General features: G+C 36.3%; 1 protein-coding gene across 2 annotated transcripts in view; it reads left to right on the top strand.

Moving 5' to 3' along the window:
• The window catches only part of STXBP5L (syntaxin binding protein 5-like), a 526662-nt gene that overhangs the window by 352371 nt on the left and 150409 nt on the right, over positions 1 to 23882 (top strand). For both annotated transcript variants that reach the window (XM_006864137.1, XM_006864138.1), the window contains exons 14-16: positions 3870 to 3910; positions 10151 to 10368; positions 22171 to 22340. In XM_006864137.1, coding sequence (XP_006864199.1) covers positions 3870 to 3910; positions 10151 to 10368; positions 22171 to 22340 — 429 coding nt within the window. The remainder of the gene's footprint in view (positions 1 to 3869; positions 3911 to 10150; positions 10369 to 22170; positions 22341 to 23882) is intronic.

Raw genomic sequence — 23882 nt, 5'->3', positions numbered from 1 at the left:
AGCCTCTCCTTGAAAACCCTATACAGTGTCACTGTGAGTCAGAACCGACTCAACAGCACTTAAGAACACACAGCAATAGGGTTTCCTAGGAGCAGCTAGTGAGTTTGAACTGCTGACCTTGTGGTTCAAACTGACCTTTCAGTTCAGTGTTTAACCTAAAGCACCACACTAGGACTCCCATGTATATAGGTTGTTGTTTTATTAAGTGCTGTTGAGTCAATTCCAATCCATAGCGACCCTGTATAGGGTTTCCAAAGAGCAGCTGGTGAGCTTGAACCACTGACCTGTAGAGCACTTAAAAATGTGAAAACTTGAAAGCAGCTTTATTTCTGGTAGCGCAAAATGGAAAATAGCCTGAATGTTCATCAGCTGGCCAATAAGTAAACTAAATTGAGTATATCTATATCCAGCCATAAACAGGGACAAATTATTGATATATGCAACAGCAGGGATGAACCTCAAAAACATTATACTAAGTAATAAATGTAGACAAAAAAGTCTAATGTAGTATGGATCCCATTTCCATGAAAATCCTAAGAAAAAAAGACAAAGTAATAGGAACTGAAAACGATGATCTTGGCCTGGGAGTGGGAAAGAGGATTATAATTGTCAGAAGTGAACTTTTTGGGGTGATGGAAATGTTATAGAACTGGACTATGGTATTTATTAGACAGCTGTAGACATTTAATAAAAATTTCCAAGCTGTACTCTTAAAATGGGTAAGTTGCATGTAAATTATACCTCAATGAAACTGCTTTTAAAAAAATTAAAGCAAGCCACTCGGTCAGCATCATGCTCCCCCTCTGTCCCCACTCCCTGTCCAAGCTGGAAATATAAAAGTATGTGTGGTTCATTTTCTATGTTCCACTGATATAAGTCCCTCTTTTTTACCTCCTCTCATTAACACAATCTTAGTTATTTTAGATTTGGAATGAGATGCATTTTTCTTTTTCAAAATGTATTTGCCTATTACTTGACTTTTTAATTTAAATTTTAAAATTAGTTTGTTGATTTCTATAAAAAAAACTTTTCGTATTTTGATTGAGATTACACTGATTCTACACGTAAATTGGGGAAAACTGACAATTTAGTAAGTCAAGACTATATCTCTTCGTTTATTTAAATCTTTTTTATTTCTTTATCATCATCATATAATTTTAGCATACAAATTTTGTTAAACATATACTTAATTATTTATGGTTTGGGCCCTATTATAAATGATACTGCTTTTTAATCTAAATTTCTAGAGGTTCATTGCCAATACTTAAAAATACAGTTTATTTTTATACATTGACTTTTTTGCATGTTGACATTTTCTGTGCTAAATTCGTATGTTATAGTATCCTTTTTAGAGATGCCTTCAGATTTTCTCATAGCTGGTCATGAGGTCTGGAAATACAGGCAATTTTATTTCATCCTTTTCAATCTGTATGCCTTTTATTTCTTTTTCTTCTCTTACTGGCAGTTGATAGGACCTCAAATATGATGTTAAATAAGAATGGTGAGAGTGAACATTTGCGTTATCTTAGTGGGGAAGAGCATTTAGTCTTTCACCTTTATATGTGATGTTAACTGTACGTTTTTCTTAGATGAGATTAAGATTAATACTAAAAAAAATGAAAAAATTTAAATTTTTATTGTTGTTGTTAAGTGCCGTCGAGTCGGTTCCGACCCATAGCGACCCTGTACAGGGTTTCCGAGGGTGTAAATCTTTACGGGAGTAGAAAGCCTCATCTTTCTCCCGCAGAGCAGCTGGTAGTTTCGAACCGCTGACCTTAAGGTTCGCAGCCCGATTCGTAACCACTACGCTACCAGAGCTCCTTTTTTATTAGATTGAAAAAATTTCCTTATATTCCTCATTTGATGAGAATGTAATTCATTAATGAATGGTCCATTTTTCTTTTTCTACTAAGATGATTATATGGCTTTTCTTCTTTAATTTATCAATATGATGAATCACCTTGATTGATATTTTAAAATATTCCACTTCCCTTGCATTTCTGGAAAAGCCCTGCTACCCACGATGTATGAGTATTGCCTGTATATTGCTGTATTTGATTTGTTAAAATATTTTGTTAAGGATTTTTATCCATTTATGCTCATGATAATGATTTAGAATTTTATTACAATAGCCTTTTCTGGTTTTGGTGTCAGGGTAATGGTGAACTATTAACATGTGCTGGGAATATTCCATCTTCTACTTTTTAGATGAATTTTTATAGGATTGCACATATTTGTGCAACTCTCAATAGATTTAAGTGATTTACTTTTTGTATTTTGAAGCTTAACTTTAATATAACTATGATACTTATTTTAAATCTATTTTGATGTAATAAAAATAATTCAGGCATCTTTTTTCATTGAGGTTAAACCATTTTAAATGAAAATATAATGCTCTTTTAATTTTATTTGAAGGTTTTATTATAAACTGAGTGAAGGTTTACAGTGCAGATCATCAGTTTTACATTCAACAGATCTTTGCAGGGATTACGATCCCCTCCATGTACAATGAGTTAACAGTGTTTACTTCTATCACCTTTTTTTTTTTTTTTTTTAATGCACATATGGTGGGGTGGTTATGTGCCGTGGAGTTGGTTCCGACTCATTGCGACCCTGTACAGGGTTTCCGAGGCTGTAAATCTTCACGGGAGCAGAAAACCTCATCTTTCTCCTGTGGAATAGCTGGTAGTTTTGAACTGCCGACCTTGCGGTTTGCAGCCTAATTTGTAACCACTGTGCCACCAGAGCTCCTTTTAATGTACATATGTTGTTGTTAAGTGCCGTCAAGTCGGTTCCGGCCCATAGCGACCCTGTACAGAGTTTCCGAGGCTTTAAGTCTTTACGGGAGCAGAACGCCTCATCTTTCTCCCGCGGAGCAGCTGGTAGTTTTGAACTGCTGGCCTTAAGGTTCGCAGCCCGATTCATAACCACCATGCTACCAGAGCTCCTTAATGTACATAACCACACTGAAAATATATATTCTTTTAAATGTCCAAAGGACACATTTTGCAAGCCAGCTTCCTGCCCATAGGCACACTGCCTTTCTCAGTCTATTGGGCCTATAGTCCTCTGCTGCTCCATTTCTTTTTGCTGTCGCCTCTGCCACCATCTCTGTTTTTTCTGCTTTTCTGCTTAGGATCCCTTACTCCTCTCATGCTCTTCCGTCTTGATGGTTTTAGGATCCTCTGTTCCTGAGATGACAGATTAACTGCTCCTCCCTTTTTGTTGCAGCTCTTCTACATTTACAGTTGTGAGATTGCCATTAGTCCTGATAACAGTTACTCTCAGTTGAATTATAAAATCCTATCCCCATCATCCACCATCCACTTTCACCAGACCTATCTGGATAAGAGGAAAAGTATTCAGTGGGGATTCTATTTCACCCCCTCACTCTGACACTAAGCACCCTTATGAAAGCTTGTAAGCCAGTCACTTCATGGCTAAGGGGCTATAACCTTTCTGTTCATTTTTTAAAGGTCAGTTTTTGTAGCTCTCTATTACATACTAAGTCTGCTTACAGTAAGATCCAAGGAATACTTGTCCTCTTTCTAAACTTAGATTTTAATAATTTAAAATAGTAATAATAATAAACCATTGTTTTGATCTTGTTGTTGTTGTTGTTAAGTGCTGTCGAGTTGATGCCAACTCAAAGCAACCCTGTACAGGGTTTCTGAGGAGTAACTTGTGAGTTTGAACTGCTGATCTTGTGGCTCAATGATCTTAGAGGTGATGTATCATACATTGGTATAATTGGAATGGTATTGCTAATTTAAAATTTAATAGTAGTGACATGTCTTTTTGTGCTTTTAGAGTGATTATGATTTTATATTTATTATATTTTAATGAATGCTAATTTATTTCTTATCTAGTCATGCAGATGGATCAGTAAAATTTTGGGATGCTTCTGCAAGTAAGTTTTAACTTTCTCTTTGTATAACAGAGAATACTTTATTAATACTATAACCAATTATTGCTTTTTTAGTTTGGGATAGATAGATAGATAGATAGATAGATAGATAGATAGATAGATAGATAGTTAGATAGATAGTTGTGTTGAAAAAATTCTATTGTTTCTGTTCTTAGATTGCTTTAAGGTGCAATTTCATTGTACTTTTATTCTGTAGTGTAAAATAAATAAGTCAATATCAGCATCCTATTATACCTGGTGTGGCTCTGGGGGTTAATGTTCCGGAATGCAAAGTCATTTGAACAGCAATTTTGGCAGTTCAAGCTTACCAGCTGCTCCTTGGAAATCCTATACAGAGTCACGATGGGTCGGAACTGACTCAACGGCACTTAGCAACAGACAACATACCTACAAGAAGCATGGTGTAATAGACTTGTACCAAACTTTGTCAGATTAACTGTGTTCAAGCAACTTCCTTCACCTCCTATTTGTGTGGTTTTACACAAGTTCTTTCATCCCTGAACTATTCAGTTTTCTTCCCCAGTTATCTGTCAAGTCTTACGAAACTCAAAAGAAATATATTGAAAAATGTAGAACTCTTGAGAATTATGTAAGGACTACTAATATTCTGCTCGGTATTGAAGGACATGAAAAGATATTTGTTGATTATGTCTATACACTTCAGAAAACTTACTAGAAAAGATAAAGGAATATATCTATACAGCTATGGTGATGGTGGTGGTAATGTGCCATGGAGTTGGTTCAGAGTCATAGCAGACCTGAATTGGGTTTCTGAGCTATAAATCTTATGGTAACAGAAAGCCTCATCTTTTTCCCACGGAACGGCTGCTGGTTTCAAACTGCTGACCTTGAGGTTAGTAGCCCAACTTGTAATCACTACACTGCTAGAGCTCTTTCTATATGTTGTTGTTGTTGCTAAGTGTCGTCGAGTCAGTTCCGACCCATAGCGACCCTTTACAGGGTTTCCAAGGAGCATCTGGTGAGCTTGAACCAACGACCTTGCAGTTCAAACGACTTTGCAATTTGGCACATTAGCCCACAGCGCCACACCAGGACTCCTCTTTCTATATGTTATTGTTGTTAAGTGCCACTGAGTCAGTTCCGACCTATAGCAACCCTGGATAGGGTTTCCAAGGAGCGGCTGGTGAGCTTGAACTGCCAACCTTGCAGTTCAATCGGTTTTGCAGTCTGGCGCATTAACCCAAAGCACCACCCCAGAACTCCCTCTTTCTATATAGCTATAGGGAAAATAATATAAGAACTATAGATATAGTTGTTGTTTGTTGTTAAGTTCCATTGAGTTGGTTCTGACTCATAGCAACCCTGTATAGAGTTTCCAAGGAGTGATTGGTGGGTTTGAACCACCAACCTTTTGACTAGCAGTCCAGTGCTTATCCTACTGTGCCACACCTGGACTCCTTAAATATAGTACAATCCAGACATTATTTGTGAACAGACATGGGAGAGATTTATTTGAATCAGGTAGCTCCAGGAAGGGAATTTTGATGGAGTGACATTTAATGTATTTGATAGTTCAGTTAAGATTTTGCAAGAGAAGAACAAGGGAGAATTCACTCTAGGTTTCTGAGTATAAGTAATCAGGAAGATGTGGGTAAGTCTTCTGAAAATAAATATAGGAGAGATTTGACGGTTCAAATTTTATGGTAAAGCCAGGAACTTCAAATGAATATGTCCATAGGCAGGGAGAATAGACAGAAATGAAAACAAAGGAAGAAGCAGCACAAAAGCGTTAAATGAATCTTCAAGAGTAAATAGCTTCTGAGGATGACAGTGATAATCAGAAAAGCAGAGGAAAAAATGGTGAATTTTGATAATACGCTTAGCCCACGAGTTAGAGTCCCTCAAGAACTGAGCAGAACATCAATAAGACCAAAAGATTAAAATAATTAAAGCCATGATTTCTGAGGTCACTTTCTGACCTCATTCAGTAAAAGAACAAATGCTCAAGAGAAATTCCAAAGGACAGAGTTTTTCTTTTAATGATTCCTTTTGTGTATATCTGAGTTTATTCCTAGAACTAAATTGATTGCCGAGCAATACCATTGCTCCCTTCCCATCACTTCAAAATCATCCCTGAGCTTCCAAAACATAACAAGACACATAAACACTGTAATTACTAAAGTGCTCCTGGTGGTGGTGGTTATGTGCTGTGGAGTCGGTTCCGACTCATAGTGACCTTGCACAGGATTTCCGAGGCTATAAATCTTTATGGGAGCAGAAAGCCTCATCTTTCTCCCGCAGAGCAGCTGGTAGTTTCGAACTTCTGACCTTGCAATTCACAGCCTGATTCATAACCACTACCCAACCAGAGCTAGGATAAATATTTTATGAAATTGTTTTTTAAAATATTGGTTTATCAATTCAGAACAGAAATTGCAGAATGTTTAAAATTCTTACAGTAGTCAACTATGTCTTCAACTTGATGGATATCATTGAAGAAATATTAGTTTGCTCATTTTGTTTCTAAATTATTTTTCAGAACACTGTCTAATGCAGGAAATGATGTTATAATGAATTTTAATCAACTAAAAATACATTATGATATGTACTAGGTTTTAATTGTTGAGTAACAAATGACCACAATTTAGCAACTTCAACATCCATTTCCTATCTCAAAGTTTCTGTGGATCAGAAGTCAGGGCACAACTTAGCCTGATCCTTTGCTTGAGCTCTCACAAGACTGCAATCAAAGTATTGACTTGAAGCTGCAGTTTTATCTGAGGCTTCAGGTGAAATGGGCAGAATTCAGTGTTCTTAAACAGCTTTATAACTCATGGTGGCTCACTCCTTCAAAGACAGCGAGAGCTCCTCTCTGTCTTCAGGAAAACCCTGCTCATTCAGGTTATAACCTCTTTGTTGATAAACTCAAAGTCAGCGTATTATGGACCTTAATTATGTCTGCAAATTCATTTACTTTTCCCCCATAATGTAATGTAATCATGAGAATGATATACCATCTGACTTCAGCTCCTAATACAATGCTTTGTCCATTTTAAGAGCTATTTTAGTTTAACATAATTTCAGATTTATAGAAAAGTTGCAAAAATAGTACTTTAAAGTCCTGTTTACCCTTCACCCAGATTCCCCAAATGTTAACATATTATTATATTTGTTTTATCCTTCTCTCTCTCTCCTTCTTGCTCCTCTATTCCAATATAGTCATAATATGTGTGTATATACTTGTATGTATTTTGTATGTGAAAAGTATGTGTGCGAATATATAAATATATGTGTGGATATGGATAGATTGATAGATAAATAGCTAGCTAGCTAGATACCTCTTTTGGAACCATTCGCTATTAAATTGCAGACAAAGTACTGCTATAATACTGTTATTGATGTTAAGTGCCCTCGAGTCAGCTCTGATTCATAGCAACCCTGCATAGGGTTTCTAAGGAGCACCTAGTAGGTTTGAACCATCTACCCATCTACCTTGCAGTTAGCAGCAGAGTGCTTATCCTACATACCACTGTTGTTGTTACATGCCATTGAGTCAGTTCCATCCAATAGCGACCAGATATAGGGTTTCTGATGAACAGCTGATGAGCCTGAACCGCCAACCTTGCAATTCAAACCAACTTTGCAGTCCAGCTCATCAACCCACAGTGCCACACCAAGACTCCGTAAGCCTAAATACTTAAGTGTGTTTTTCCTATAAGCAAGGACATTTGCTTATTACATAACCAAAGTACTAAACCAAACCAAATCCCTATTCAGTCACCTCCAACTCATAGTGACCCTAAAGAACAGAGGAGAACTGCTCCATAGGGTTTTCAAGGCTGAAATCTTACAGAAGCAGACAGCTATATCTTTTTCTTCTGGAGTGAATGATGGACTTGAACCACTGACTATTAGCAGCCCAGCGCTTAACCCAAACTCCACTGCCATTGAATGGGTTCCAACTTGTAGGGTTTCCAAGACTATAAATGGGAGCAGACATTTTCATCTTCTCACAGAGTAGCTAGTGGATTTGAACTGCCAATTGTATGGTTAGCCATACATTGCTTATCTTACAGTCCCACCAGAGCTCCATAAATTGAAGTACAGTTATCAAAATTAAAAGGTTAATACTATACAATACTGTTATTTCATCTGGAGTCCCTGGGTGGTTCAAACAGTTAAGAACTCACATACTAGCCAAAAGGTTGATAGTTTGAATCCACCCAGAGAGTCCTGGTAGGGAGCTGTGGGATAAAACATTGGACTGCAAGGTAGGTTAGAACTGCAGGATCAGCAGTTCAAACTCACCAGCCTCTACTCAGAAACACCCTATACAGGGTCACTATGAGTCAGAACCTACTTGATGGCATTTAACAAAAACAACAACAGCAACAACAGAGATGCCTTGGAAGAGATGCCTGCCTATCTATTTCCAAAAGGTCCTGGCCTTGAAAACCCTTTAGAGCATAGTTTTACTCTGCAACACATTGGGCCACCACGAGTCATAATTAACTCAATTGTAATGAATAACAGCAATTATTTGATCCACTGATTTTATTCAGCTTTTGTCAGTTTTCTTAATATTGTCTTAAATTGTGAAAATAAAGATAGCTCAGGATTATATAGTACATTGACTTTTCATATCTTTTTAAGTTTTTTTGTAAAAAGCCTAGAATATTCTTTGAGTCTGTGTTTCATGGCATTAACATTTTTGAGAAATTTAGACCAATTATTTTGTAGAACATCCTTCAAATTAGGTTTTTCTGATGTTTCTCATTATTAGATTCAGATTATGCATTTATGAAAGGAATACCATAGAGTGTTTTTCTCAGCTGTCTGCCCAGTTTTAGCACCTAATAGATTTTTGTTAAATTAACCTGATTTATTGGTCATAAATCAAAGAGGAAATATAAAAGCACATCCCTTTGATATTTGTGAGAATGAACTTTAACCTTCATCTTTCCATCTGAACAAATGTGTTGCTATACTAGTCTGCATGCAGACACTAAAGCTACTAAATTATTTATCTGGAAAGTCTGCCTCTGGCCAAGTAGATAACTAACCACCAAGGGGTTGTTGTGGTTAAATGCTGTCAGACTTGAGTTTCTGAGGACCAGCTGGTGAACTTGAACCGCCTACCTTGTGGTTCAGACTAACCTTGCAGTCCAGTGCATTAACCCACAGTACCACGAGTAGCTACTGTATTTTAACTTGCGTTGAAATCTAACATGTTTTCTATGCTAATGCAATTTTAGCCCCAGAAATACCCTAAGCATGTTAGAGTTTTCAGAAACTTGAGCTAATGATTACAGAAATAATTGATCATTTAAAATTCCATTTTCACTATTACATGTATTAAAGAAAGTAATTGTCATAAAATTGAATGACTATTTGTTGGGGTTTTAATATTACAATACTTTCTACATGGCCAATAACCCAGTTTGTAAAGATTAACTTACAAAATATTAAAAATTAACTTAGCCTAAAATGAGAAAAACATTTCTCAAATTGTGACATTATTAAGTAGGCACTATTCTACCTCCAGCACTAGCTGGTATTTTCAAACTTTTCTAAGATATCTTTTGTAGAGTCAGAGCTTTTTATTAAGAACATTATCATCAGATTCTTGAAAGAAAAATATTCCCCCAAATAAATATTCCTATAGACGATTCAAAAATCTAAAGTTTTATGCTATTATAACTGACTCTTTCCTGATCCAGGACCACTCATAAAAGATTCTCTGTAAAATAATCATAAAATCTTGGGTGCCCAATATTGCTAGCTAGTAAATTGCACGTGTTTCTTATCTAAAAGAATACCTAAAAATTTCTTACGATGAGTGAATCCTTTAGGGATAGTATCAACTTATTATCTAGCAATCAAAGACATAAATTATGAAAAAGGATGGATAATTAGGATAAAATGAAGTTGAATATTTCATTACAAATGTTTTAAGCCTAACAAATTTCATCAATAAGAATGAGTAAAATTATCCATTTCATAAATATCCACTTTATTGAGGATCACGTAAGATGACGCATATAATGTTTAAATATTCCTTGGAATATAATATAATGTATGTTCAATGACTTTTTTTCTGTACTCTACCTTAAGCTAAAAATATTTGTATATTATAACATGACATTGAATGCTTAAAAATTAAAATATAATTTTTTCCACTTTATAGTTTAGCAAATTTATTGAAAAGCATTAAGTATTTAATTCAAATTTAGAAGATAACCATGCTTCAATATTTTATAGTAACTCTGCAGATGCTGTACAAGCTAAAAACTTCAAAAGTATTTGAAAAACAGAAGGTAGGCGAAGGAAAACAAACATGTGAAATTGTAGAGGAAGATCCATATGCCATTCAGATGATTTACTGGTGTCCAGAGAGCAGAATATTCTGTGTATCAGGTGTCTCGGCATATGTCATCATTTATAAATTCAGCAGACATGAAATTACGACAGAAATAGTGGTAAGTCATTTAACATTGAACTTTCACACCTACCGTTATTAAAAACACACACATTTATAGATACTGACTAGTACTTGGTTTTAAACCATTCAGATTATAATACAGAGCCAGTAATCCAGTTTGTAGAATTATAACTTTTTTTCCCATATAATATGCTAAAAATAATTTGAGCTAAAATGTCTAAAATCATTTTTATCAAAACTTGGTATTATTAAATAACATGTTTTATGCCTATAAGCTTTATGTATTGTTTTTATTTTATTCATACAAGTCATATATGCAAGCTTAAATTTTTTAAAATTTCTATCTGATTTATTCTTTCTTACCAACTAATTGCCACATATGATGATCTCATTTAGGATACGATCACTTTTAGTGATTTTCTATATATTTTGGGTTTATTTTTTATATGGTAGAAACAATTATGGGGCTGCCTTACCAGTCTTTAACAACAATTTCATGATCCAATATAAAGATGGTTGGTGGTGGTAGTGGTATGCTATGAAGTTGCTTAGATAGAGCAAATTAAATCTAAATTAAGGCACCTGTAGATAATTGTGGGTGAAAGATGAGACTGTCTGCCCCAGAAAAGAATTAGTCTCAGAAACACTAAGGAGCAATTCTCCTCTGTCTTACAGGGTCAATGCTAGTCACAGTCAACGCAATGACTATGGGTTCAGTTTCTTTTTCTTTTTTTGAAGGGGTGGGATGGGGGAAAAAGTGTTGTAGATGATTGACTTTTCTGCCCAAACTATTTTTACAATGCTTCCTAAAGATTTTCTATTACATGTCTCTGTATAAGGATTATTTTACCTCAAGAGCTAAAATTAAGCTACAGTCACCCTTTTGTAATACAGTGATTAAAAGCCCAGGCTTTGGATTCAGACAGACTTGAATTTTACTTCTGGGCATTACAATTGCACACCTATATGACTCTGAACACATCATAGAGCTAGCTAGTCAATAATGTTGTTGTTGTTGAGTGCCATCGAGTTGATTCTGACCCATAGCGACCTTGTATAGGGTTTCCAAGGAGCAGCTGGTGAGCTTGAACCACTGACCTTGCAGTTCAAATGACTTTGCAGTCTGACGCATTAGCCCACAGCGCCACACCAGTCAATAATAAAGTCTCATTAATGATGTAATTCCTGTGAAAATAAAATGGAAAATAATACAATAGAACTAATAATGCCAACTTCATAGGGTTCTTGTGAAGATATAATATAGTCACTACAATAGTTTAACAACAATTGGTTATTGTTGCCATAAGAGTTTGTTTTTTTTTGTAGTTTCAAGATAGTTATAACAATCATTTGTTATTACTTTATTTACTACTTCATGATATTTTTTCATAACTGGCTTTCAACCTCAAAATGCTCATTTTTGACACTGTGAAGGATACATTTATTTTATAAAATTTATCTTAATTAGAATGTTTGCTAAAGTAATGAAGTTCTTAATGTTAAAATTTTTGCTTAAAAGTCTTTTTGGGAATTGCCTTTGAATTCCTATTAAATTACTTTACATTAACCATGCTGAACAAACTAATCACTTCATATCTCATACTTTGGACATATTGTCAGGAGGGCCAAGTCCCTGGAGAAGGACATCATGCTTAGTAAAGTGGAGGGAAAGCAAAAAAGAGGGAGGCCCCCAACAAGATGGATTGGCACAGTCACAGCAACAATGAGGAATAGTGTAGCAGCATTTGTGAGGATGGCACAGGACCAGACAGTGTTTCATTCTGTTATGCATAAGGTCTCTATGAGTTGGAACTGACTTGATGGCACTTAACAATAACAACAACAACAATGAAATGAAACAAGTAGATGCTGAGCTCATTAAGCAGCCACCACACATCTGTTACTTTGTTGTACTGTGGTAACTTTTGTGCTGCTGAGGTATTAGAAGCTATACCACCAGTATTTCAAGAGTCACCCATGGTGGACTGGATTCAGCAAAGCTTCCATACTAAGACTAGGAAAACAGATATGGTAGTTAATGTCTGAAAAAAAACTTACTAGTGAATAGTTTATGAAAAGCAATGAAACACAAGCCAATATAAATCCAGATTAGCTCCTCAAGGTGGAATGGGAAGAGCTGCACCCTCAAATTAGAGTCAACCTTGATGTGAATGTAGTAAAGTTTTCAGAACCTTCATTTGTGAATGTGGCAGGACTTAAAATGGGAAGAAATAGCTGAAAGCACCCATTAATAATTAGAACATAAGATATACAAAGTATGAATGTAGAAAAATTGAAAGCTGTCAGAAATGAAATGGAACAGAACACATAAAAATCAATATCCTAGGCATTAGTAAGCTGAAATAGAATGGTATTGGCCATTTTAAATTGGGTAATCATAGTCTACTATGTCAGGAATGACATATTGCAGAGAAATGGTGTGACACTCATGAGCAAAAAGAACATTTCAAAATCTATCCTGAAGTATAGCACTATTAATGTTGTTGTTAAGTCATCAAGTTGATTCCAACTCACAGCAACTCTGTATAGGCTTTCCAAGAAGCATCTGGTGAGCTTGGACCATCAACTTTGTGATTCAAACCAACCTTGAAGTCCAGTGCACTAACCCACTGCATCATACCAGCACTCCCCTATTACTGTCAGGATAATATTTATACACATGCAAGGAAGGCCAGTTAATACAACTATGATTCATGTTTAAGCACCAATCACTAATGCCAAAGTTGATTGAGTCAAAGGTTTCTACTAACTTCTGAAACCAGAAATTGATCAAGCAGATGCCTTGATAATTGCTGGTGAATAGAATGTGAAAGTTGGAAGCAAATAGGAAGGATAACAAGTTGGAAAATATGACCTTTGTGATAAAAATGACTCTGGAGATATCTGAAAGTATTTTCCAAGACCAATGTCTTCTTAATTGCAAATACCTTTTTACAACAACATAAATGGGGACTATACAATTGAATCACACTAGTTGGAAAGCCCATGAATTAAACTGACTACATCTGTGGAAAGAGACTATGCAGATACTCAATATCATCAGTTAGAACAAGGTCAAGGGCCAATTGTGGACTAGACCATCAATTGCTCACATGTAGATTCAAGTTGAAGCTGAAGAAAATTAACTCTATGAGAGCCAAGTATGATCTTGAGTGTTGTTGTTAATTGCCGTCTAGTCAGTTCCAGCTCATAGCAACGCTGTATAGGGTTTCCAAGGAGCGGCTGGTGTGTTTGAACTGTTGACCTTGTGGTTCACAACCTACTGCTGATCCTACAGCACCATACCAGGAGTCCATAGTTGCCCATTTGTTGTTGTTAAGTGTCCTCAAATGGTTCTGACCCATAGCAACCTTGTGACTCAAACTGACCTTGTGGTCCAACGCATTATCCTGCAGTGCATTGGGTATATCCCACCTGAATTTTAGAGACCATATCAAGAGCATATTTGATACATTGAACATTAATGATCTAAGACCCAATGTGCTGTGGGATAATATTAAGGATATCATACATGAATAAAGCAAAAGGTAATTAAAAAGATAGGAAAGAAAGAAAAGATCAAAATAGATGTCAGAAGAGACTCTGAAACTTGCTCTAGAGTGTAGAGAAGCTAAAGCAAATAAATGATGAAGTAAAAGAACTGAATATAAGATTTCAAAGGGCAGCTTAAAAAGACAAAGTAAAGAATTATAGTGAAATGTTCGAAGACCAGGAGTTATATAATCAAAAGGGAATAGCATGCTTGGCATTTCTCAAGCTAGAAGAACTGAAAAAACAAGAAAAAACCCTTCATGTTACTAAACAACAACAACCTCTGTTTGCAATATTGAAGGATTCTATGGGCAAATATAGGTCTCCTGATGTGGCACTGTGAGCTAATGTGCTGGACTCTTAAGTTGGTTTGAACCACCAGGTCACCAGTTCAAGCTTACCAGCTGCTCCTTGGAAACCCTTTACAGGGCTGCTATGGGTCAGAATCACTCGATAACACTTAACAAGGACAGCAAGTGGACAAATATGGACTCCTGGTATGGCACTGTAGGATCAGCACTGGACTGCGAACCAAAGTCGGCAGCTCAAACCCCCCAGCTGCTCCTCAGAAACCCTATACAGGATCGCTATGAGTTGGAACTGACTCAGTGGCACTTAACAACAACAATATGGGCAAATATGGAAATACACAGGAAACAGCTAAAGAAAACGGTAGACATTTAACCATTTTAGGAGGTAGCATATGTTCACAAGAAGTGATGATATTGAAGGAAGATTACGGTGCACTGAAGGTGTTGGCAAATAAAACAAGATCTAGGAATTGAAGGAATACCAAGTGAAATGTTTCAACAAATGGATGCAATTCTAGAGGCACTCACTTGTCTATGCTAAGAAATTTGGAACAAAGCTGTTTGCTTAGCCAACTGGAAGAGTTGCATATTTGTGCCCATTCCAAAGGAAGGAATCCAACAGAATGTGGAAATTATCAAGCATCATTAATGTCACAAACTAATAAAATTTTGCTGAAGATAATTCAAAAACAGTTGCTGAAGTACATATACAGGGAACTGCCAGAAATTCAAGTCAGATTCAGAAAAGTACATTGAACTAGAAATATTATTTCTGAACTTAGCTAGATCTTGGCAGAAAGCAGAGACTACCAGAAAGATGTTTAATTGTGTTTTGTTGACTATTTAAAGACATTTGACTATGTTGTTGTTGTTGTTAAGTGCCAATGAATCGGTACCGACTCATAGTGACCCTACGTACAACGGAACAAAACACTGCCTGGTCCTGGGTCAACCTCACAATTGTTGGCACACTTGAGCCCATTGGTGCTGCCACTTTGCCAATCCATCTCACTGGAGGGCTTCCTCTTTTTCTCTGACCCTCCACCTTACCAAACATCATGATATCCTTTTCCAGCAACTGGTCCCTCCTGAGAATATGTCTGAAGTATTAGATACGAAGTTTGGCCAACTATGTAAATCATAGAAAATTATGGATAACATTGGGAATAGGAATTTCATGACAATTCATTGTGCTCATGTGAGGTGTACATAGATCAAGAGGCAGTCAGTCATTCAAACAGAACAAAGGAATGCTATGTGGTTTTAAATCAGGTAAGATCTGCATCAGGATTATATAATTTCATTATACTTATCCAATCTGTATGCTGAGCAAATAATCTGAGAAATGACTGTGTGAAGAAGAATGTGGCATCAGAAATAGAGGAATACTCCTTAACAACCTGCGATATTCAGATGACACACTTTGCTTGCTGAAGGTGAAGAGTACTTGAAGCACTTACTGTTGAAGACAAAAGATAAGGGCCTGCATCTCAACATAAAGAAAACAAAAATCCTCACAACTTTCCCCATAAACAAATGTACCTATAAGCAATATCATGAAAAATGCAGGACATATTTAAATTGTCAAGGGTTTCATTTTACTTGTATCCACAATCAGTGCCCATAGAAGTAGGATTGGGCAATTCTACTGTAAAAGTTCTCTTTAAGGTATTAAAAAACAAAGGTGTCACTTTGAGGAAAAAGGTGCACCTGGCCCATATGCATGCACAATGTGGATAGTGAATAAGAAGACTGAAGGAAAATTGATGCCTTTGAATTATGGCATTGGTGAAAAATATTGAATATACCATGGATTTCCAGAAGAGCAAACAAAGCCAGAAAACTCCTTTGAAATGAGGATTGTGAGAATTTATCTCAAGTACTTTGCTTATGTTAACAGAAGGGACCAGTCCCTGGAGAAGGACATAATGCTTGGTAAAGTAGACTGTCAATGAAAAAGAGGAAGACCCTCAAAGAGATGGACTGACATATTGGATACAACCATGAAATCAAGTATAGCAACAATTGTGAAGATAGCACAGGACTGAGCAGTGTTAATTTCTGTTCTAAAAGGAGTTATTATGAGGCAGTTGTCCAAGACTTCATTTTGCTCAGACCAACCATCAACACTAATGGAAACAATAGTCAAGAAATCAAATGATGTATTCAATCATATCTAGCTTGTGGTAGTCATACATGCGGCCTATTACTAGATTATTTGGTCACTTCTTATTATGAGAGCCAAACATGAATAAAGAACAATCTGACTTCTTTGAGAAGAATTCCAGTGATGTTTGATCCTCAAATGGCCTTGTAATATTTTTCTTTTTATATATAACACCATATGGTTTCTTCAGTGAATACACATCTTTAAGTACTTGCGTTACTGTTGCACTTGCATTTCCCCCTTTAATCAGCATGGCAATTTTAATATTTTCAGTGAGTTTGGGTTCTCTCTTCTCAAGGGATCTCTTGGCCCTTTTCGTTTTTGGCTTTATCATTCGGTCCAAAGCGTCCATATTTGCCTCAACCCAAGACTCCCAAGCCATGATATTTTTAATAACCTCAAAAGCATGCAAAATTTGGACAGTGAATAAGGAAGACTGTATAATTGATACATTTGGGTTATGGTGTTGAAGAAGAATATTGAAAGTATCACAGACTGCCAAAAGAGCAAACAGATTGGTGTTGGAAGAAGTACAGCCAGAGTGCTCCTTGGAAACCAGGATGGCCAGGCTTCGTCTCTCATACTTTGGACATATTGTCAGGAGGGACCAGTCACTGGAGAAGGATATGATGTTTGGTAAAGTGGAGAATCGGAGAAAAAGAGGAAACTCCTCAACGAGATGGATTGGCACAGTGGTGGCAGCAATGGGTTCAGGTATAGCAACAATTGTGAGAATGACCCAGGACTGGGCAGTGTTTTGTTCTGTTGAGCATAGGGTCTCTATGAGTCAGTACTGACTCAATGTCACCTAACAACAGCAACAACTTGAGTCAGAACCAACAGGACCGCATCTAATAATAACAACAATGAAGGAAACAACAGAATATATTTCTTTTAGAAAGTATTTACTGAATTAATCCAATCAAAATCAAAGTGGTATGAAGCTGTTTTTAAACAATGAAATCTGCTACAGATTCAATTCCAACTCATGCTGACCTGGTAGCATAATGATTACAAATTGGGCTGCTAACCTCAGGGTCAGCAGTTCGAAACTACCAGCTGTTCCACAGGAGAAAGATGAGGCTTTCTGCTCCCATGAAGATTTATAGCCTCAGAAACCCTGTACAGGGTCGCTATGAGTTGGAACCGACTCCACGGCACATAACAACAACATGCTGACCCCATGTGTTACAGAGAACAGAACTCTGTAGGGTTTTCTTGGTTTAATCTTTACAGAATCAGACCATAAGGATTTTCAGGGGCAGTGCTGCTAGATAGGTTCAGACTAGCACCCTTTTTGTTAGTTATTGTTATGTTGTTGTTGTTAGGTACTGTCGAGTCCATTCCAACTCCGTGATCCTGTGCACAACAGATAATGCATAATTCAAATGCATTGATTTGTCTACAGTCTTCCGTATTCATTGTCCAATTTTCACATGCATATGATGCACCTTAATCCTCAAAATGACATCTTTGCTCTTTAACACTTTATAGAGCTCTTTTGCAGTGGATTTGCCCAGTACAATATACATTATTTGATTTATTGACTGCTGCTTCTATGGGCATTGATTTGGTTAGTTGTTGTTAAGTGTCATCGAGTTAGTTCTGACCCAAAGCAACCCTACTCACAACAGAACAAAACACTGCCCAGTCATGTGCCATCCTTACATTTGTTTTTCGGTCTGAGGAAGTCTCACCATCCTCACTTCTGAGGAGTATTCTAGCTGTACTTCTTCCAAGAAAGATTTGTTCTGGAAATGCATAGTACTTTCATTATTCTTCGCCAACACCGTAATTCAAATGCATTGATTCTTCTGTGGTCTACCTTATACACTGTCCAACTTTTGTATGCATATGAGATTACTGAAAATACCATGGCTTGGGTTAGGCACACCTTAATCCTCAAAGTGATATTTTTTCTTTTTAATTCTTTGTTGTTGTTAAGTGCCATCGAGTCAATTCCAACTCATAGTGACCCTATATAGGGTTTCTGAGGAGCGGCTGATGAGCTCGAACTGCCAACCTTGCAGTTCAAACTGACCTTGCAGTCCAGCGCATTAACGCGCAATGCCATACCAAGACTAAGAGGTCTTTTACAACATATTTGAATAATGCAATATGTCCTTTGATTTCTTGACAGTTGTTTGCATGAGCATTGATTATGGGTCTAACAAATGAAGTCTTGACAACTTCAGTCTTTCCTCCGTTTATCACTATGTTATTTATTTGTCCAGTTTTGAAGGTTTTCATTGTCTTTACATTGAGGTGCAATCCATAATGAAGGCTGCAGTCTTTGATCTTCATCAGTATTTCAAGTTCTCTTTACTCCCAGTAAGCAAGGTTAAGTCAGCTACATATCACAGGTTATTTATGAGTCTTGCTCCAATCCTGATGCCACATTTGTCTTCATAATCTAGCTTCTTGAATTAATTCTTCAGCATATAGGTTGAATAAGTATGATGAAAGAATACAACCCTGTCAGACACCTTTCCTGATTTTAAACCATTCACTATCCCCTTGTTCTTTTCAAACAACTGTCCTTTTGTGTATGTACAGGTTACTCATTATCATAATTAAAAGTTCCGGAATATCCGTTCTTCTCAAGGTTATTCATAATTTGCTATGATCCGCATGGTTGAATGCCTTTGCATAGTCAATAAAGCACAAGTAAACTTCTTTCTGTTATTCTCTGCTTTCAGCCAAGAACCATCTGATATCAGCAGTGTTTTCCCTAGTTCCAGTCCTCTTCTGAATCTGGCCTGAATTATTGGCAACTCCTTATCAATGTACTTCTGCAACTGTTTTTTAATTTCTTCAACAAAATTTTACTTGCAAGTGATATTAATGATATTATTCGATGATATCCACATTCCGTTGGGTCACCTTCTTTGGAATGGGCAAAAATATGGATCTCTTCCAATCAGTTGGCCAGGTAGCTATCTTCTAATTTCTTGGCATGGATGAATGAGCGCCTTCAGTGCTGCATCAGTTTGTTGAAACTTTGCAATTGATATTCCATCAATTCCTGGGACCTTGTTTTTCAACAATGCCTTCAATGCATCTTGGATTTTTTCCTTCAATATCATATATTCTTTATCATATGGTTCCTCTTGAAACAATTCCACATTGACCAATTCTTTTTGATATAGTGATTGTGCATTTCTTCCATCTTCTTTAGGTGTTTCTTGTGTCACTCAATATTTTACCAATAGAATCCTTCAATATTGCAACCCAAGGCTTGAATTTTTTCTTCAGTTGTTTAAGCTTGAGGAATTCTGAGCATGTTGCTCCCTATTGGTTTTCTAATTCCAGGTCTCTGCACATTTCATTATAATACTTTGTCTTCTTGAGCTGCCTTTTGAAATTCTTTGTTCAGATTTTTTATTTCATAATTATTTCCAGTCACATTAGCTTCTTTACATGCAGGAGCAATTGTGATTGTCTCTTCTAACATCCATTTTGGTCTTCTCTTTCTTTCCTGTCTTTTTAATGGTCTTTTTTGCTTTCTTCATATATAATGTGCTTAATGTCAGATGGCATCTCTTCTAGTCTTTGGTTATTAGTGTCTAATGCATGAAATCTGTTCTTGAGGTTCTCTCTAAGTTCAGGTGGGATATACTCAAGGTTTTATTTTGGGTCTTATGGAGCTCTTTTAAGTTTCTTTAGATTTAGTCTGAACTTGCATATGATTAGTTGATGGTCTTTTCCACAGTTTGTCCCTCCCTGGTCTTGTTTTGGTGGATGATATTGAGCTTCTCTATCATCTCTTCTGACAGATGTAGTCAATTTGATTCCTGTGTATTCTATCTGGTGAGGTCTATGAGTATAGTCACTGTTTATCTTTTTGAAAGAAGGTATTTGCAGTAAATTAAGTTCTCCTGGTAAGGTGCTGTAGGATCAGTACTGAATCACAAGGTTGGTTTGAACCACCGGGTTGGAGGTTCAAACCCACCAGCCGCTCCTCAGAAACTCTATACAGGGTCACTTATGAGCTGGAACCTACTCGACAGCATTTAGCACTACAACAATGAATAAATCATTGGTCTTTTAAAATCCTACCATGTGATCTCCAGCATCATTTATATCACTAAGGCCATATTTTCCAACTACTCTTTGCTTCCAACTTTCACTTTCCAATCACCAGTAATTATCAGTGCATCTTGACTTCATATTTGATCAATTTGAGACTGAAGAAGTTGGTAAACTTCTTCAATTTCATCATCACTAGCTTTATTAGTTGGTGCATAAATTTGCATAATTGATCTTCCTTGTAGGTATATGAATATCACTTTATCACAGTAGCATTGCACTTCAAGATAGTTTTTGAAATGCTCTTTTTGACGATGAATGTGAAGCCATTCCTCTTTAGTTTTCATTCCCAGCATAGTAAATCACATGATTATTGGATTCAAAGTGGCCAATACCAGTCCATATCAGGTGTGGTGCTGTGGGTTATTTGCTGGAGTGCGAAGTCAATTTGAACTGCAAGGTCGGTGGTTCAAGCTCCCCATCCAGTCCTTGGAAACTCTCTCTATATATATGGATTGGAACTGATTTGACTGCACTTAACAACAACAGTGTATAGAATATCAATTCTTTTGCATTCCATTTTGTTTTTGACGACTTTCAATTTCCCTAGATTCATTTTTCATACATAACACATTCTGATTATTAATGGATGTTTGCAGCTGTTTCTTCTCATTTGAGTTGTCCTCCATCAGCAAATGTAGGTCCTTGCGTTAAGGTCAGCTCTACTTTAAGGAGGTAGCCTGAGGAGATCATCTTCCAGCACTGTATCAGACAATGTTTCCCTGCTGTTCATAGGTTTTCAGTGACTGACCATTCACAAGTAGTCTGCCTCTTCTTTTTCTGAATCTGTCTTAGTCTATAAGCTCAGTTGAAAACAATCTAGCATGGGCATCCCAGATGATGTGTAAAATACTGGTGGCATAACTTCCAGAATCACAATATGACCACAAGCCACCATAGTCTAACAAACTAACAGACGAGTGATGGGATTTAGTTAGTAGTCTAGTGCAAACCATTTGTATCACTCAAGAGCCCTTTAAAAATAATAAAGCTCTATATAAATCATAGCTTATATATATATATATATATACACACACACACACACACACACACACACACTTATAGTAGAATGTAAGGAGCTCTGGTAGCGTAGTGGTTATGAATCGGGCTACTGACCTGAAAGTTGGCAGTTTGAAACTACCAGTGGTTCCATGGAAGAAAGATGAGGCGTTCTGCTCCCATAAAGATTTACAGCCTCAGAAAACCTGTGCAGGGTCACATGAGTCTGAACCGACTCCAGGGTACTTAACAACAACAAATAGTAGAATGTGCGTATGTATATAAACCAATCATCCAGCCAACTGCTGTCAAAGTAATTTAGACTTGTATATATTCACATGCTAACTTTACATAAAACACAGTTACATGCAGCTTAGTTTATTTCACTGGAGTAACCCTACTGTTTCTTACCTGAAATTGGTCATATAAAGAATTATATAAATATAATTTGTATTTTTTCTTAAAAACTATTAATTATATGAAAACTTGCTCCACTTACATTTTTAGTATAATTTTGAAAAAGTATATACTTTTTTATGATTGACGTTCCATATAATTCACTATTTAATTCAGTTTGTGGTAGGTCTCAACTTGATTACAAAATGACTTTATTAATCTGAAAAAAAAATCTTGTTATGAGGTACTGTAATTTTTTTCAGATATTCTCATGTGTTGATTTATAATAATGACTTAGATTAATTTAAAACTTGATCTTTTTCAGTCATTAGAAGTCCGGCTTCAATATGATATTGAAGATATTATTACCCCTGAACCAGAAACAAGTCCTCCGTTCCCAGATCTCTCATCCCAGCTTCCCTCAAGGAGTCTGTCCGGGAGCACTAACACTGTGGCTAGTGAAGGAATAACAAAAGACAGTATTCCTTGCCTCAAGTAAGAGTCCCTATTAACCTTTAAAACAACTCTACATATAAATGATATAATTCTATGAAACTTAGCTATTTAAGATTTTTTTTTATTTAGTTGTTGTTGAGTGATATGTATTCATCCAAGGAGTGCCCTAGATCTTTAAAGATACATGAAAAGAGTACAAACTTTCATCCTTTACTTATTCATATACACTAGAACCTGTGATAGTTGGAAGAAATAGGTGAAACTGGCAAAAAGAAAAACTAGACTATTCTCCACTAAAATGAATGATAGAAAAGTGGTAACACCTGTCAAAGACAGAAAGCTTATAAACCCAATCAAAGCAAAACAGTTCTGTCAAGTCTGGCTCTCACAGATTTCGTTGTATTTCCTTCCCAGAGACACCCTAAAGAATATATGTGTTTAATAAATTGGTGGAAGGTTTGCAGGGAAGAAGCGTTATTACTTAACTTCATATTTTGCAATTATTAAAGTATAATGATCGTCGAAAAGCAAACATTACTACAAAATCATTTATCAGATGAAAATATCAAAATGCGAAGTTACATCGAAGTCTATACACTTCTAAAGGCAGTGTTTCCATCTCTCTAACTCTTACTCAAAGAAGTCTGTGCTCTTTATTAACACCATGTCAAAATGGCAGTTTTAGCATCTTTAGAGGACTCAAACTCTGTTCTTTGAGTTTGGGAAGCAAAAAGAAGTCTGAATGGGCATGATCAGGCTGTAGGGTGGATGAGGTTTGGTTACATAAGACAGCCTTGGTTATCCATGAAGAATGAGTAGGTGCATTGTTGTGATAGAAAAAATTTCTCACACAACTGTCCTGTAGTATTCAGTTTTAATTAAACTCTTCTTAATAAGCACCTGTGATTGTTCTGTGTACTCTGGAAAATTCTTTCAAGATTACCCTTGGATATCCCACCAAGCAGTTGCTGTGACCTTCTGAACTGACCTCTCTACTTTGAATTTAATTGATCCAGCAGATCTCCTTGGAAGCCACTATTTTGTTTGGACCCAGTTAATTTTAAGGCACTTCAGACTCCTTGGAAACCGTATATAGGGTCTCCATGAGTAGGAACTAACACAATGACATTTAACAACAACCACAAAGACAAGTATGTTACTGAATTTGTCTGCAGCCATCCACTGATTGCTTTATAAGAGACACTTTGTTTACAATAAACCAGTGTATATGTAAAGTGGGTAGCAATATTTTTTTATATACCCTTGTATATATAGGGTATTATTTCATCACCCTTTTCAAAACAAAAAAGAAAACAACGAAATCTGTGAGAGGGGGAGCTATATATAGAAAAATAATTTCTCTTCTGATTGTTAGGATATTGTAGAGTATTTCTTTATTTATTTCTTCTTCTTTTTCTTCTTCTTCCTTCTCCTCCTCCTCCTTCTCTCTCTCTCTCTCTGTCTCTTTAAACATTTTTAAACAATACAGTCTTTCAATACAGCTAAACAAAATTTAGTGTAATAATCAAATCAAACTTAAACAAACCCATAATAATGTTTATCGTAATTCTTAGATGGATA

Source organism: Chrysochloris asiatica, unplaced genomic scaffold (assembly GCF_000296735.1).
Source record: "Chrysochloris asiatica unplaced genomic scaffold, ChrAsi1.0 scaffold00061, whole genome shotgun sequence".
Classification (NCBI taxonomy): Eukaryota; Metazoa; Chordata; class Mammalia; order Afrosoricida; family Chrysochloridae; genus Chrysochloris; species Chrysochloris asiatica.
The sequence above is the reverse complement of the archived record's forward strand: the minus strand, read 5'-3'. Positions and strand labels throughout refer to the sequence as shown.